The following is an 18,716-nucleotide window of genomic DNA, read 5'->3' as shown; positions in this document are numbered from 1 at the left end:
GTGCTGTGAGAAAAGAAAATTTCAAAATCTCAGTGGCTTAACAGAATACATGTTTATTTTTCATGCATGTCATAGTTGTCGGGTGAGCGGTCTTCCATGTGCTTTAGGAATTCAGGTTCTTTTCACCTGGCAACTTCAACATGTGCATATTTTCAGGCTACTCACGTTTCTGGTTATTGCTTGCCGTTTCTGTGGCAATCTGTCCCAGACTGGCAAGTAAACTGTATTTTACATCACAATAAAATTATGGCACTATTTTATTAAAATTAATGAAAAATCTAACCAATCCAATTTTTTTCCAGTGAAACTTTGGATTTATGTGCAAGTTTTGCCACAGAAACAAATTTTAAAAATTCACAAAATCAAATCCAAATTAAAGGAAGTGAGAATTGAATAAAGCAGTCCTCAAATTTGTCTATGCATCTGAAAGACCTAGGGAACTTAAAAAAATACCAATACCTGATATAATTGGTCTGGGATTCAAACTGGGCATTGCAAGTTTTTGAAGGTCTCTAGGTAATTCTCAACTTGAGAAACACTACTAAAACTTCATCCCCACTTGAGAATCACTGTGCAGTGAGCGACATTAACTGGCAAACATAAGGCCATGGGAGAAGAAATTGAACCAATTGAGTATTCGCTATCCACTTGTTTCACAAAACCCAACAAAAGCCAAAAAATACCCTGTCCACTAGGAGCTTTTGTTTAATGAGTTTAACAGCATTGGTTTCTGCCATGAATCGTTAATTTTTTTCTTACTGCAGGTAGCTTCTTTGCTCAAACTTGTAATGAGATTTCCTGCTTTGCAATAGCCACTGCAAGTTTTATGGCTAATCTGAAGCATAATGTTTTAAATCAATTTAACACCCAGCCAACTTTACACATACATTACATAGATGGTATCTTATCATCAATAAAAATGATACACAACCTGTTCCGGAGTTAAGCAACAAACAATTCCCAGCAATCACCTTTATTACAAAATATGAAACAGAGCTCAGAGACAGTTCCTTTAATGCTAGAGTTTATAGCGTTGCATTCACAACGTTTACTATAGAAAATACTGAAGGTCAGTGTTTGAGATTTGCTCCACTACACACCTTGTTTTCAGGAAAATAAGGAGGGTAATCTGTCATGTTAGTAAAGAGATGTACTGTTTGAAGCGTTATGCACTTCAAGGAGAAAACCCAACTCTTAAATCAATGTTTAAAGTATATTTGGATAACCATAGCTCTCATTCATAAATAATAAAACGAGCTGTTAAAGGGTATCTGATAAATACTTTAGGCCAAGAGAAGTCAAATGTAATGGAAAGGGGGATGCCATCTGAACAGAATAAAAATGCAATGGCTCATATGACTGACAGAAACTAAGAAGAAACCAAAATGCAGGTGCTCCAAAGCATGAACAAGGTAATGTATTTTAAATTAAGGTCAGTACAACAGTTTTGAACCTGTTAAGACAAGTGAACAGATATGATGTAGTGGTGGGGGGAGGGGAGAGAGGGAGGGAGGAAAGAGGAATGGGTAAAGGGACAGGAAAATCAACTACAATGTATATTGAGAAGTTAAAATAAAAAATAAATAAATAAACTAAGGTTAGTGAATTTATGGAAGCCTTTACCTCTAAGTGGGTAAGTACAACCGAAAACCTAAGTTTATGTAAGCAGAATTTAGTTTTATTCAAGAAGAATATTCTATAATGGGTTATTATAGTAAATTAAGCTAATCATGAGGATAATTTAAAAGTTCATGGAAAGATTCATATTGCCTTTTAATTCTATTTTTCCACGAACTTTTTAATGTACCCTCATATGTCAGGTTGAATTTTCGGTTTACTCATCCATTTTCTTAACATACAATGGGATCCATAAGGTCAAAGAGCCTATCTCATGCCTTTAGATATTTCATCACCAAAAACCAGCTCTGACACATAGAAAGTATTCCACATATGTTTGTTAAATAAATGACAGCAAATATTCATTAAATATTTACTAGATTTCAAGTGGTTTGTTAGGCATAGGCTACAGGAACTTATAAGGAAACTTGAATTATTGATTCTCTGTATCCCAACATTAGACTGTCGAATTTACCACTTAATGTCTCTAATTTAAAGCATAAAATAATCCTTGAAACTTATTTTAAGCAGTAAAGGAATAGTTCAAGTAAATGAGGAAGACTAGTTTCACGATGGTCCTCAAGGAATGAGTTACAACATTGACTAGTATATTTATAATCCTTTGGTAAAATGCCACGTGATAATTAATTGCCAGAGGCTTCCTTGCGAGTTAAGTAGGAGACTTGCCTGGCCTAAAAATTAAATGTATGATGAGGGACAAATATATGAGAAGTAAATGAGTACAAGGAAATATGCCAAAGGTAATATATCTAATTAATGGTTACAAGATAGGAAATTTTAAAATCACAATTCTATTTCATAAATTTCTCAATATCTGACCCAGCAACCCCTGCTAACTCGATTGGAAAAACACATGTTCAGAGGACTCCACTTATACTGCACTTTTACATCCAGATATTTTGTCATAGAAAGAGATAAAATATTTGAATCACTATTGTCACGTATTGCTAAACTTCATCCGCCTCCATGGGTCTCATCTACTTATACCATTTCTCTGCTTGTTCCATAATGCTTAAAGGACATCTGTGCAATACATTGTCTTTAAGATCATGGCTTTTCATACCCAAAGGACTCAGTAGAGATCCTAGCATGTTATGACTATAAAGCTTACAAAATTATGAATATAAGAATACTATGAAAAGCCAGTATCATTGCAAAGGAGCATGGTGATGGGGTTCGGGACATGCCATCCCAAAATATGACTGTAAGAGATCAGAATATGTCACCCTGAAAATATGCTTTGTTGGTATAATGATTATTTTGAACTGTTATTTTAAGAAACTGCAGGTACAAGAGAAGCTTTGAGAGGTTACCCTTTTGTAAGAGAAATTTATATCTATAAAGGAAATCTCTGGCCGAGCCCGTGGCGCACTCGGGAGAGTGCAGCGCTGGGAGCGCAGTGACTCTCCCGCTGCGAGTTGGAGGTGCTCAGTTTCCCTGGGCTCTGGTTTTAGGACACGCCTCTGGGTTTCCAGCCACTCCCTGAGGTCTCAGGCCCCCTCCTCTGAGCTGTCCCCTGGAGGAAAGTTACTGTTGCCAGTTAGACTTATTTTTAGCACCAACACCAGGAAAATGAGACCACAAGGGGTCTGGCTTATGCAAATCCAGTGGTTGGGCATGTTCAATAGAGAGCACAGAATATTCTGAAATATGCCTGGTGATAGGGTCTGACCAATGAACATGCTCCAGGAAGAGACAGACTGAGCTTGTATAAGACTAAATGTTATATAACTGGGAGCCACCCCCTAAATTGAATATTCATTAGAGAAACTATAAAAGCTGAATGCCAGACAAAAGCAGGGTTGTTGCTCACTTTCCTGGAGGCAACCGGCACTTTCCTGGCTGAGGTGTGTATACTTTACTTTGTATCGCTTACTTTCAACAAGCAGCTCCTCATTCTCTTGAGCCAGCCTGCACTTTGTACTGAACTTTAAGTATGTTTTTCTTGCTTTTGTGTTAGATTGATGTCTGTACTGAACTTACTTTTGTATTAAACTTGGTGTAGGCTCTGCTCAGTATCTGGAGCTATGCTACACTCTCTCTGTGGAACCTGTATTTATCTGTTATATTAAACTTGTTCTCTCTTTCTACTGTGACTTTGTCCTTGGATTCTTTCCTGTGGACGAGTCAAGAACCTGGTGTTGGGAAAATATAAAAAATGGTCAGGGCCCTTCGGATGTTCAGAATCTTGCTGAGCATCTGATGTAAATATGCACGTGTGCCCAGGTGTTCCTTGTTATTGTCTAATGTGATTGCACGTATGCAGTTCCACCCCATCTGCCATCTTCTGTGTGGAAACTGCAGACAGTGTGGTGATTCCAGTGCTGCTCCTCACATCCTGGGGTTGGATTCTGCGTCCCTGAAGGTATTTTGGATTGTGGACTTGAGTATAAAGGACTAATGGCGTGGATGCATGAAGCTTCTAGAGACGCTCTGGAAGCCACTAGGGCGGCTGCTCCTAGCTCTGAATAAAGCCTATTATTCCTTCACCTATGGCTCCAAGGACCTTTTCCTATTACCTAGCTTGTAGACCTGTGTGTGGAAGGTTTGTGACCCAGTCTGGACAACGGGCTCGAGGGGTCTGTGAGCCCTAGTCCTAGCTCTACATCTAGTAAGAGGACAGGGTGAGTTGAGGCCAGCTATTGAGCCCCAGGACCTTACCTCTGATATCAGTAGGAAGAGGACGACTTACTCACTAGAGATTCTTAGTCAATGGAGAAGGCATCAATTTCAATATGCATAACAAACATTATCTGTATTTTATGATGCTTTTCCTGGCCATCTTACATTAATCATGCCTTTCTCCACACTTTTCTTTCTTTTTTTCAGAAAATTATGGCATTTAAGCCTGAAGTCTGACACAACTCATTGAGATCTGTTCTGGAAATTTCCTCATTTCTCTGGATTAGCTCCCAAGTATACAGGAGGTATACATATTATTAAATTTCTGTTTGTTTTTCTCTTGGTGTTCTGCCTTTTGCAACAGGCAGTCCCAGCTAAGAACTCATGAAGAGTGGAGGAGAAAATTATTTTTCCTCCTCTACAATGGTATAAAACATGTCAATATGACCTGTATATTCAATAGGTACTGAAAAAGACTCTGTTCCCTAATGGTGGCAAGAGAACAATAGATCATAGAGTAATTAAACCTTAGCTCAGTCATGAAGAAAAATATATTTGATGGAATAAACATGATTTGTTAACTTATTATTGCAAAGGAGATGGATCAGCAGATATCTCTATACCAATGGCATTAGCAAACTTTATTAGAGAACAATATCCAGTAAATCCCCTAAGAAAGCTTACCCTGCTAGTTACTTTCAAAAATCAGAAGATAGGAATCAAGAAGGTGAAAGAAAATAATTTGTTCTCCTAAAATGGAGGATTTTCTATTTCAAAATTGTCATTAATTCAGTGGTAGGGCATCTATTTCACTGCTTCTGACTTGAAAATCCAACATTAGAATTGTGATTATATGCTAAAGTAATTGCAGTTGTTTCAATTGTTTGGTTGAGATCAGAGATATAAATTCTAATTAGAACTCTATAGTTTGGAGTACTGTTGGGGCTCAGAAAACAATATCTCCAAATATGGCACTTTGGCATGCTGAGTGCTTTGAACAAAGGAGATTGAAAGGCCTCAGAAATAAGCCTAAGAACCAAGGTCTCTCTCTGCCCTTCTCTTGTTCCATCCCACCTCTTTCCCACTTGAGGCACAGGGAAGGGCTTTCTCTGAAGTTCCCTTATCTGACTGAGGAAAGTTCTTCCAAAAGAAATGCAATTGTCTTGAACTCCTTCCCTGGAATCTACATTAATCAGAAAAGATTAACTATGCAGGAGGGGAAACTAGAAGTCTCCTTACCCAGGACAGCACATGTGGACAGGCTTTTCACCTATTCTTTCAACTATTCTTCCAAAAGATGTTACCTGAGAGATTTTATCTGCATAAGACAACCTTTGTTCACAATTCAGTTCTGCCCCTCACTTTTTCATAACTTTTTGCCACCTCATCCAAAGCCCAGAGGAACTTTGTTTCAGGCTACTGTCTGCTGTTCTAGTCCACTCATCTGCCCTCCAAATCATATTCTTCTTCTTCTAAAATTGTCTACATCCCTCATTTCCCTTCTCCCATGAAGAGGGTAATTAAACTTCAACCATCTGACCCTTCTTTGAGTTTCACGTTTTGCGTGGCTCCCATGCACATGTGCACTTTAATAAATTTGTAGCCTTTCTCCTGGTAACCTGTTTATTGACAGTTGTTTTAAACAGACTCAATTAATCAAACCTTCAGAGGGAAAGTTTATTCTGCCTTACAGTTTCCATTTCAATGTGTCAGTTGTTGAGTTAGTCATATATAGCACCAGATCAGGCAGTATGGACTGAGAAAGCATTGAATGAAGAGAAGCAATGGCTTCCAACAGTTTCTAGAGAAAGAGGAATGGAAAACTGCCCGACCTGTGACAATAGAAAGAGCACATCTGCAAAAGGCTGAATTTGTAACTACACTTAACACTATTATAAAGCTAAAGACCTGGGAATAGTGTATTTAATACATATTCAAGTGCCATGCAAATAAACCTTTAAAATGCTTTCTTCTTTTCTACAGCTTTGAATAAAATACACTTTCAAAGCCTTTTAAAACCTTGACTTATTTTACTTAAGGTTTCACTGTCTATTGTTTCCTGTACATTCAGAATAGGGCAGAAAGCTGAAATGAATATGGATGATTTTATTTCAGAACATCCTCAATGCTATGTAACACACAGAGTGAAAACATCTGTTTCTCAGAGATATAATGGATGGATTTTGATGCTGCAAAGTGAGACAATGGTAGGTATGAGGGCTTAGAACATTTGCATGTGAGGTTTAGAGTTTTCAGTAAAGGATGAGAAAAGGGATGTGGTGTGATCATGTAGTCCCCATCCCTCTTTTTGCATAAGACCAGAGGAAAATAACTTTTTGAAAGAAATGAAGAGTCCAAATTGGACAGTTCAGCTAATTGGGGCCTTACAGAAAAATACTTAAAAATATATTCAGAGCATCAGAGTTTTAAAAAGAAAATAATGCTCAGCACTGGTTTTCCCAGAACACTGTTATGCACATTAAAACAGAATTACAACTGCCTGAATTAGGAATAAGAAGTATTCATCATTCATGGTACATATTTCCATCTGTTTTACATGAAACAAGAGGACCCTGAAAGATTTTTAACCCCCTGTATAATCAGCAATTTGGTATTACATTGTTAGAATACTCCCCATTTTATTCTGGAAAATTGGAAATCAGTTTCCTTTAGATTAAGTCAGTTCTGTTAAACTCTTATCAAAATTTGTAAAGTAAAAAAGAACAAATGTACTAAGTGCTTATGAAAAGTGAAATACAATATTGTATTAGGAATTTGAAGAGATACAGAAGAAATATGTACTTAATTAATATGAAGTCACAATCTAGGAGTGAATATTATACTTATGTGTAGAAATGGGTGGAGAGATTGCAAAAGCCTTTATGGAAGAAAGGCTTCCAGAAAGACCGAGAGAGAAATAGCGGTTAAAACTTCAGATGCAACAGATAGTTCTATATGTGGCCAACAGAAAATCTTGTGCAAATAATAAAAGGGTTCTATTTTAATCAGGAGGAAAAGATAATCTATTATAGCAGAGAATGTGTGGTGAGAAAATGTAGTTAATGGGGGGAGACGATTCCCTCAATTTAATAGTGAGTTATAGCAATATCTAATGAGGGTAGCTGATTTAAGGGGAGGACTTTTTATTCCATATTAGTTTTTCCTTGACAAATGATATTTACATATTTTTAAAGGTAAAGGAGCAGGGGCACATAGAAAAAGACTAAAGAGTTAGATATTTCAAGAGTTGAACAGAAATAAATGAGACTAGAAAGGAGCTCAGAAATATATTGAGGTTACAAAGATGGTTTCTATCTTAGGACAGTAGGATTTAAAGTAATTTGCTGATAATTCAGGGCTGAAAGATTGTGAAAAGAATTTGAAGATGGTTGAAAAGGTTTAGAAAATCATTCAAGACATGGAATAGAAAATTGATGAGAGGAGAATAAAAAGACTTCTTAACAATACCTAGAGCCCAGCTGAAGCTTAATGCCATTAATGTGTAGTAAGCTAAATCTTCAGCACAATTTTGTGCTTTTTTCTCAAATCAGTGCTCAGTGGTCTGTGGAGAATACAATCTGTGAGGGGAATCTACGGTTGGAAATTGGCACCGTAAACAAAGTGAGAAGCCAAGGATGGCAATGATGAGATCGGGACAGAAGTGTAAACAGGAAGGAATTTTACAAAGTGGGTAAAATGGAGAGAGACTGAGCGATTAGAGAAACTAATGAAAAGAAAGCTCAAGTTAACCAGACAGCATAGTATAAGGCAGATAATAAAGTTATGATCATAAAAAGGGAGGAGGACTATGTTCAAAGCCATGGAGCTCTTGTAATCAGATGGAAATAAAGACAGGGAATGCACATACACATATGTCTGTATCAGGACCACAGAATGAACAAAACAGTATACAAAGATGTAAGATAAGGTGGAAATTTACCTATGGTGATGGCTCCGTTAACAGTTGTAACCCTGAATGTCAGGTGCAAGCATATGTCTCGAATAGCATGGAAGGGGAATCCGAAAAGATCAAAGTGTCCTTCAAATTATCTGCCATTTTTTGCCACTGACCAAATTTTCAGAAACTACCAATTGAGTTGAATAAAGGTCTATTGCAAAGCAAAAGAACAAGCTGTAAGATCCCACAAAAGGTCTCACAGTGTACCTGCAGTACAGTGTGCCCAGAAAAGCATATCTATGGAACACATGTAGGAAGAGGGTAAATGGGTTTCCTGAGGTGGTAATGCTGAATTGGAGCTCTTAGTGTGATTTAATTTTCTCATCACACCTGTAACACTAAACTGAATGTTTAATAAGAAAACTGTTAAAATAAACAGAAGAAATGGTATTCATAATTGCTGAAGATTTAGCCTCATGTGTTTGCTGGATCATAATGCTCCAAAAGGTAATGTATGATAATAATCCTTCACTAAAGGCAAGACACGTGGACACATCTCTTCAGAAGCGTACATTTAAAATTAGTTTCACTTGGAAATAACCTTTAAAAAAACATCGCAATGAGCCATTCCACCTGCAAATTCCTAAATTATGCCTTCAAGAGGATTTCTGAAGAAAAAACTTCCAAAAATTTCTGGGTTGTTGAACAGAATAGGGAATAAAGAAGAACCTTGGAGACACCTGCAAAATGGGTATTTTAATATAGGTTTCCTTGAACATTCTTATTGACCCCCTTGTTTTCAAGTAGACTTTGAGCAAATGACTACACGAATGACAGGAGTCTGGAAGAAGATAGGCTGATGACAGAGAATGACCTTCACTAGTGCATTGCTATTATAACTACTCTTTCTGTTATCCATTACGCTAGTCGAAAAAGAAGGCACATTGTAAATTTACCTCAGGCAGACAAAAAAGAAATCAGAAATACACTCCTTTGAGAATCTCAGTCAGTTCTGTTTCTGCCATCTTCAGTTTAGCACTTTGGTGAACATACTGTTTAACAAGGCTGGCCATTTGTGCAAACCCTGAGGGCAATTTAGACTCAGGCTTAACCGAAGCGGGGAAGCATCTTGAAGAAAAATGTCTACATAGAAATTTTCTGGTTAATGCTAACTAAGGGAAAGCCAGTAAATTGAATTGACAACCAGTTTGTGTTTATGCAAGGAATTTTTTTTTTCACTATTAACCAGGTTAAAAAAAAAATGTACTTCTTTCTTTTAGTTGAAAATATATATTGCTTACACTGTTTATTCAATCACAGGTGGTTACATGTTGAAATGTGTTTTTTCTCCTAATTAGCTATTATATTAGCCGGTTGAATACCAACTGGTTAAACAATGAATGAACTGTGGAATGTGGCATTTGCTTTTACTCTGCTGTTAGAATGCCACTAGCTTCTCTCTGAAATATAATCTTTTAAGAGGGGTTAGAAAAAAGCAACTATCTTTGTAACTTAAACCTCTGATTTGGAGCCTAAAAATAGATCCTGTTTGGTGAGGCTTCTGAAGTCATTTAAATCTACAAAAATCATTGAGAAATTCTCCTGTCCTTTGATGTTTTAGAATCTAAAATATAATAGAGCATTCACCTAGATACTTCATTCTTAGCTAAGATAATGTGTTGCACTACTTTTTTACAAATGTAGGATCCTTATATATGTTGCTTATTCTGAATTAAACTGAACATAAAACCACATTTTATAATTCATAAAAAAAAACTAAATAGGGGAAGTTCAGGAGTTCAAGAGATTAATTTGACTTTTTATGGAAACATTTGCAATAAATCCAAAGTGAATGAATATTCTGACACTTAATATATTTAAGGTTTATAGCTTCTTGAGCTTAATATCCAAAATAACCTTCAAAAGGTATACATAAATGCAATGAACCAGAAATAAAGGGCGTCAGAGGGCTGACCAAGTCCCAATGTTATATGTTAACCACATTATATCAGGCTAGATATGGAATGTGTACAGACTACCGCAAACGCCTTGATGATGGGCCTGTAGCTTCATCATAGTTGACAGAAGTACAAATGTTTTTAAATAACTCTTCTAGAAACATCTCTAGCACCTTATAATAAATATATTACATGTTAGTTAGTACTAAACTACAATAGAAATAATTATTTTGAGATAAAAGAAGTATTTGTTTTATGATTCCAAGTTTTTGTCTTTCTTTTTTGAAAGAAGGATTCTTGAGACAGAGTGCCTGGGTTCAAACCCTGGCTCTTCTACTTGTGAGCTCTGTAACCTTAGGCAAGTCACTTAAGATATCTGTACAACCATTTCCTTATCTGTAAAAGAGCTTTTAGGGCTACTGTGAGGATTAAAAATGTATATAAGTATACATATATCTATGTATATATGCCTATATATATAAACACAGATATATGACGGTACTTTAAAAAGATCATGGATAGATTCATACTCTCTTTTAATTCGATTTTTCACTAACTGAAGTATGCTCGTATGTATACGTATATACACATGCACACATACGCATGCACACGCATGCAGTGCTTGGAACAGAGTAAGCACAATATTAGGTGATTTTTATTATGCTTACTTTGGTATAGAAAGCTAGTGGAAAAAATTGATCATATTTGAAACAGAGTGAGGCTAGGCCTGTGAACCAAACTGACTCCATTTTCCCTGCAGAGGACACTTTGTTACTTTTCCACTCCTCAGTCATGAGACCCCCACAGGGCAAATGTTTACCCCATGGGCTTCCCTGACAAAAGAGACTGAGAGAAGAGAGGAAACAGATATTTACTGATATTTATTGCAAAACCCCTCCCCAAGGCTTGTTTATTATAATTGTAAAAGTTACAGATTAACCTTAAGACCCCTTTAGGAATTCCCACCTGTGCACAAAGCATCAAGGTGACTGCTACAATGACCCTCCTGGGGTGACAATGATGAACACCACTGCCTACTGAGCCTGTGCCCATGAAGCAATCAGGAAGAACAGAAGAATCACCTCCAGTGACGCTGGCCTATACCCCTTAACTCCTTTCCCTATAAAAAACCCTGAACAGCTCCCCTCGGGGGGCTAGCCTTACTGTTGCTACCCCCCTTATGCATAAGTCTATCGCCTCTTTTAATAAAGCATTGCTTGATTTACTGTTGGGTACATTGTTTATTTCTATGACTTTGGAATCCAAGAGCCTAATTTAATCACTGGCAAAAATTGGAAAGCTTTGGACACCAGAAAAGACTAGCTGCCAGAGGCAAGTGGCCACTGGGACTATTTTGCTCCCATGTCTCTGCTGCTGGTAGATCTCTCCTGGAGTCCCTGGCCTAAATTCTGACAAGGCAATGCTTATTCTCTTACCTTTCTCTGATTTTCTGAGCCCTTTTCTGTTTGGTTGTATTGTATCCACTTTTGTACAGGTGCACCCTGGAGGGCTCCCAGCTATGCTTTGTTTTTCTGATTTAAATCTAATAGATACTTTTCTTCTTTATGCTAGAAACAGTGGGGAGAACTGCTTTTATCAATTACTGTTAATGGAATAGGTTGGCCCCGCCCTTTAGGACTAGGCTAAACTGGACCCCACTGCTCCTCTTTTCTCTTTGTTTGTTTTCTTGGTTATACACTTAGTTGAGTACCAGCAATCTGAATAATCCTTCCAATGCTTGCATCAACGTTTGGTCTTTCACGTCATTTGTTTAATGCGAGAGGGTAAGCCAAGCCTGACCTGTCGGTAACATGTTCACAATTGCCTATGTTTAACCCTCTGTTTTGTCTCCATCAAACTTTAGTCAGGTTTTTCTCCTCCTTCTTACAGACCCCTGAACTTGGCTTGACCCCAAGCCTGAGCAAGTACTAAAAAAGTGGAACATGTCCCCAACTTCATCTTCTTCTAGGAATCCTACTGGACCCTACTGAATATTTCTCTTGTTTGTCAAGCTTCCTGTTAAAAGATTCTGCTTATCTCTGTTTGCCTGTCCTGACCCTATGCAAGAAAAGTTTTTTCTGTTGGGTTTTGAGACACTTGCAGATTTCTCAGATCATAGCCTTCTCCCTATTGCAATAGTCTTTGTTCTGTAAAAAGTCTCTCCCTATCTAAGTCCAATTTTTTTTTATTTGAGAAAATAACATGCTTCACAAAGAACCTCATTTTCCATTGGTACTTCTATTGTGACTATAGTGATGTTTTAAAATGTAATATTGAAGTGTTTTATATTGAAATGTCATGACCTAGGTGTTTTCTGAAACAGAACATGAGTTTATCCCAAAATGTTATACACAGAGTTGTAACTTTCTAAAACAAATATGTGTCCTATTTATGGATTCCGATTTATTTACACGAGATAAAATTTGCCAATATTTCTGTTCTTCAGTATTCCAACTTTTCAATAACTGAGCTATAGGTCCATTTCCAAATTTAACCAGAATGGTTGAGAATGTTAGAACACGTAAAATCTGTAGAGTTTCTCTCTCTCTCTCTCTCTCTCTCTCTCTATATATATATATATACACACATATATATATAAACACACACACACATATATATAATCACACAGTATGCAGTAGCAGCCAGTGACATTTTACTATACTTGCTTCCTTTGTTTTAACTGGAGAACTCTTCTATAAACTTTTGCCTTCTGGGAGGAGCTGACTTTCAAAAATTCATCAGTCCAAGGCTCCAGTGATACTCAAGATAGTTTAGACAGGCAATTGAAAACTCTCAGAAGGGTATATTGATTTAAAACTCTCTGATGCACTTATTTTAGTTTATCTCTCAAGCATTAATGAAAATTCATTTTGGCATTCCAGTCAAACTCCATTTTCAGGTAATTCTCATACTTGATAAAGACATCTAAGGCTAACAGTATTTTCTGGCATAGACTAGACCACTCTCTGGCAAGTCATTTTTCAAACATAAAATTTGGTCTCTCGAACTAGAACAGGATAGTTCATCTTAAATATTCTACACATTTAACCTAGCAACAGTAATGGTAACATTTTGGTGCCTAATGTGGATAGTGTTTAAGGCTTACTGATTTTAATCTCCAAAATATCTTCGGTGAGAAGTTTAAGAAAAACTCATTTTTTTCAACTTCAAAACATGGTAAGAAAACATGAACTTAAATGCCAGGAAAAAAAAAAAAATGTCTATGAACAACTAAAAATCTCTTTACCTTTAGTGTTATTGCAATTTAACTAGTGAGATTGTTAATGTCAGTAGGGATTGGAGCGTCCATTAACATATGGCCAACGTCCGATGGGTAAAAGAAAATTGCCCGCGAGAGCCGGGTGATAGGAAAAGGAAAAGAGTTTATTTCTGGCAGCCAGGGCTACGCAGGCCAATCAAAGTGTGCAGCCCCGAGTTGAAACCTCTCACAGCTTTTAGTTTTAGCTAGGTGGGAATTTTTCATGCCTGACACAATCTAGCCAATGCAAGCAAGCCAGCAGTACATAAGCTAATTTTGTGGTTAGCCCTGTAGCCCCTCCCCACCCTGGATTCCCCATAGGGATTTTCCAGGCTAAAATGGCAGAGCTGCCTAAAATGGCATTGGCCATGCTACTCTGTTTATTCCCCCATTTATTTTAGCAAGCGATTTGTACAGAAGCAGTAGGGGTTGGAGCATCCCTTAACAATATAATCAGAATTTAACAGTATGTGTGAGATAGTGTATTTTTTAACAGTAGAAAACCAACTTTTTCTAGAAGCATGTTAATATATATTTGAGCAGAACTTAAATTTTTCACATTGAAAGATGACAGGTTCTCTGAGAACATCATTTTGCTGATTAACCATGTTTAATTTAGTTATAGTATTCTTCCCTGTGCCCCTACCAGACAAACTTCATGGTTTATATACACTAACTTCTGCTGTCACTGCTGAAATGTGAATTGACACTAAAATGGTTCCTCTTTTATTGCTAAAATTTATCATAATGTAACTGTATTACCAGAACATTCAGAAAGTGATGCTGTCAACATTATGTTGTTTTGGCACAGTGGGAAAAGAAAGTATTGGTGAAAAATAAAATAAAATAAGACTTGAAAATTGCTTCCAGGACTGTGTAAGTGATACAAAATGTGGAGACAGCTCAGCTTGATTCTCTTTTAAGGCAGAACCATAGCATATGTCATCTTAAATACTTACAGTTTTAACTCCGTGGAGTAACTACTGTAGCTTCAGGAATTGAAGAAAAAAAAACACACATATTTTGAAATCAGTTTTCTTTGAAATTTATAATCTTACCTTTTCTGCCTTTTTCCCCTCAGATTTCCTCTGATTTAGGATAAAATGGAAGCAAGGGAAGCAAAGGAAAACAAAACAAAACAAAAACAGAAAAAAATCAGCTGCAATTTGGTTACTGTAAATACATTTTTTAAAAAAGCATGTTAATATTCCCAGTGTAATAGTACACATTTTGTTCTTCTGCTGAAACTGCTTTCATCTGCTACATTCATCAGTGGTTTCAGTAAAGAGACATAATAGCATTGTAAATATCCTGCAACAATATGAAGAGCCACATGAAAAGATTCAACTGGCATCAAAAAAATTAAGTTACATGCTTAGCCCACATAGACATTATTCAAGAAAAAGCACCCTTCCAATTAGATTTTCTCTTATCATATCACTTATTTTTTAATCCCTTTTTAAATGAATGTGTCTTTATTTCAAGCATGAACACATTTCTTAATTAAAGTGAGAAGAACTAGGCTGGTTGAACATTCGTGAATTGGGATCAAACATAAGAAATATCAATACAGCATCAGAATACTATCTCTAAATGTTAAATCAATAATTGTGGTGATTCTTAGTGGCATCTTATTTCGACTCTGTTCAACTAAGTCCTTTCTAAAACCATCATGGTAAAGTCGTTTTGTTCATTTTATTTGAAATTTTTTTTCCCTTAATCATCTTCAAGACACTGGTTAATTTACTTTTTAAGACTCCAGAAATATTTAGGCTACATGTCCTTTTAGATTCATTCTCCTTTGTAGAGGATGAAAATACCATATAAGTGCATCAAATGTCTACATTTCTAGCTAATGATGCTCCCAAAAGTTCTTTCTCCTCATTTTTTGTCTCAGTTCCCTATTGTTGGGAAAATGGAACAATTTGGTCAGGCTCCCCTCACCTCAAAGCCAGTTCAGGGTCATTCGGTAGCACTGTGTGTGTGGGTGGAGTTTGTGCACCTTCAAGGCAACACCACCTTGGCTGGTTTTTACTACCTTGGGTGCCCGCCCTGCATGGCCATGTTTTTTCCAGGCCTGCAGCTTCCAAGGACCATGTGGCTGGTTGCCTAGCTTATAGACCTGCATGAAGGAGTCTGGTGACCCAGCCTGGCATGTGAAGGGTTTGTGACCCAGTCTGTGAATGGGCTTGAGGGGTCTGGGATCTCCAGACCCAGCCCTAGCTCAACCATTGGCTCAGTCGGTGCAAGATTACCGGCAGGTAAAAGAGCCATGACAACTAGCATGGTTGCCTAGCTTTACAGTTAGCATCACAAACAGGATTAAGAGCTAGACAATTGGTGCTGTGAGCAGGATTCCAGACAGTAGCCTTAGCAGTAGCAAGACAAACTGGCGTAGTGGGCAGGATTACACCAGGCAAATTGGCATCGTTGGCAGGATCACACCACAATTTCCATAGTCTGCGACAGGATTCTGAGCAGGTACAGGAGACAGGAAGCCCTTGGAAGAAGGAGGAAATGTGGCTATTTGTGAATATGCTGTGCCCTATGGCCACCTTCCTCTTGACTGGGACGTGGTTGCTGCACACTGTACTGCAAGGCAGCATAGACCAGGTACTACAACACAAAACCCCTTGGGAGGAGGAGGAAATGTGGCTGTCTTTGAGTGTGCGGTGCTTGGTGGCCACTTTTCTGTTCACTGGAGCCTGGCTGCTGCTCACTCTGCTTCAAAGTGATCAAGATTTGAAGCAGAAAGCAGAGTTGTTGGCGGATGATGTGCAGCTACTGGCAGATTTGAGGCAGAAAGCAGAGTTGTTGGAAGCACAGATAAATGTCCTGGAGGATGATGTGTGGCAACTGGCCACCCCTGCCCCTCACACCAGGGAAGATGACCAACCCAGTTGTGAGTTGGGGGAAACCATGCATCTCCAGGCACTACCTGTTGTGCATGAGAAATTGAGGCATGAGCAGCCTATGGGACCAGATGGACAACTGGTGGGCAATCCACAGGTGACCCAGTTCACTACCTATGTATGCCCAGGTTGAACTGGTTAACTTGGGGAGACAGTTCAGGCAGAAACATGGGGAGACCCTGGCTGCTTGGCTCTTGTGGTTATAGGATCTAGGGGTGGATAGTGTAATGTGCTCTGGTGAGAAGTTGAAGAAATTGGCCTCCATCACCATGCACCCGTCCCTGAGACAACGGCTGCAAAATTGCTGCAGATATGCACCCAGTAATCACTCCTTGATGGACTAGGTGAATGCAGCTGCCCAAACTGTGTGGGAAAATGCTGGAGAACTGCCTAAGATTGTTAGTAAATGAAAAACGTATGCTGAGCTGGTCCAAATCATTTGAGAGCTGGGGATGCAGCAGTCCATGTTTAATGTGAATACTTGTGGCCCAGACAATGAGAACTTTACAGACAGCATGAGAGACATAGTGCTGCAGAATGCCCCAACAACGTCCTTTGGGTCACTGATGGCCATACTGGACCCATACATTGGTCATCCTATACATGAGGTAATGACCATGATAGCTGGCTTAGCTGAAGTAGAGGATAGAAGACAAGCAAAAGGGGTCCGAAAGGTGGCTAAGACCAAACCCCCAGGAAATACTCGGGATTTTATCCTGAAGGGACCAAGCAAGACTAGCCATAAACAGATGTGGCTTGACTTGCGTGCAGCAGGGGTTGATAAAAAGAAAATCGACCAGCAGCCAAATGCAGTTCTGTTTGCCTTGTGGCAGCAATTGCACCCTGAACAGCATTTCACCAAACATTGGGAAACAGGTAGCAAGGTACACTCAGTGGATTTAAAGGACCTTTTGGCTGCTCCTGAGGAGGTGAATGAACTGTTCAATTTCAAATAGGGAACAGGCCAATGCACTCATCTTTTGGAGTAAGCAAAGACCAGAGGCCTCATGTTGAATTGGCAGTACACTGGTTGAGGACAAATGTGCAGCGTGTTGTGGCATTGGTGGATACAGGTGCAGAATGTAGCCTGATATATGGCAATTCAGATAAGTTTCCAGGGGCCACAGTTCATATAGATGGCTACAGAGGACATACTACTGAGGTCAAAGCTGTGTCATTGCCATTGGGCATAGGAAGATTACCTCCTCGTGTATATACTGTATATGTATCTCCCGTAGCTGAATACATCTTGGGTATGGATGTACTTTATGGTTTGCACCTGCAAATAACAGTTGGAGAGTTTCAGCTGCGAATAAGGACAGTAAATCCTGTGTTACGAGGATATTCTAAACATGACCCGCAGGTGTTACCCAAGCCAAGACATGTAGTTAATGTAAAGCAGTATCGCATACTAGGAGGACATGCAGAGATAAGTGCCACTATATTGGAATTAGAGAAAGTTGGTATTATTTGCCCAGCTCAGAGCCCACTTAATGCTCTGGTATGGCCAGTGAAAAAGTCTGATGGTACCTGGAGAATGACTGTAGATTACTGAGAACTGAACAAAGTAGTGCTTCCTTTGCATGCAGCTGTGCCTTCAGTTTACAACTTGGTGGGTCAGCTGATGACTCAGCTGGGAGCTTATTATTATGTATCGGACCTTGCAAATGCTTTTTTCTCCATTCCAATCTTGGCTGATAGCCAAAATCAGTTTGCCTTCACCTGGGAAGGAAGGCAGTGGACCTTTCAAGTATTGCCCGAAGGTTATCTGCATAGCCTAACCATCTGTCATGGTTTGGTGGCTGGAGACCTAGCCAAGTGGACTACGCCCAGCATGGATACAATGTTTCAGTACATTGATGATGTGTTATTAACCTCTGATTCTCTTGCAGATTTAACCCAGGCAGCTCCAGCACTGCTAAGGCATTTGGAACAATGTGAGTGGGCTGTGAACACAGCCAAAGTGCAAGGACCTGGGCTGTCAGTCAAATTCCTGGGAGTGGTCTGGTCAAGTAAGATGAGGGTCATCCCAGAAGCTATTATAGATAAGATACAGGCATACACTTGACCCACAACGATAGCTCAGCTACAGACATATTTGGGACTTTTGGGGTATTGGAGAGCTTTTGTACCCCATATGGCCCAAATGGTGCACCCACTATATCCACTGACAAAGAAAGAAGCCCTCTGGGATTGGAATGAGGAAGTAGAACAAGCTTATCGGGCTACAAAAAGGGCAATACAGCAAGTACAAGCTTTATAAGTGGCCAACCCCACTAAGCCATTTGAGTTAGATGTACATATAACTCAGGAGGGGTTAGGATGGGGTTTGTGGCAGAGACAAGACCAATTCCACACACCTGTAGGATTCTGGTCTCAGCTCTGGAAGGGTGCTGAAGTGCTCTACACCCTAATAGAAAAGCAGTTAG

The 18,716-nt window shown here is 38.7% G+C and overlaps 1 protein-coding gene across 5 annotated transcripts in view; it reads right to left on the bottom strand.

The window, feature by feature from the left end:
- Positions 1-18,716, bottom strand: part of PCDH11X (protocadherin 11 X-linked) — a 671,252-nt gene that overhangs the window by 331,043 nt on the left and 321,493 nt on the right. For 2 of the 5 annotated variants that reach the window (XM_063084040.1, XM_063084041.1), the window contains exon 4: positions 14,434-14,463. The exons of the other annotated variants lie outside the window; for them this stretch is intronic. In XM_063084040.1, the coding sequence (XP_062940110.1) occupies positions 14,434-14,463 (30 nt within the window). The remainder of the gene's footprint in view (positions 1-14,433; positions 14,464-18,716) is intronic. 5 annotated transcript variants of the gene reach the window in all.

The sequence above is a fragment of the Cynocephalus volans genome, chromosome X (assembly GCF_027409185.1).
Source record: "Cynocephalus volans isolate mCynVol1 chromosome X, mCynVol1.pri, whole genome shotgun sequence".
Taxonomy (NCBI): Eukaryota; Metazoa; Chordata; class Mammalia; order Dermoptera; family Cynocephalidae; genus Cynocephalus; species Cynocephalus volans.
The sequence above is the reverse complement of the archived record's forward strand: the minus strand, read 5'-3'. Positions and strand labels throughout refer to the sequence as shown.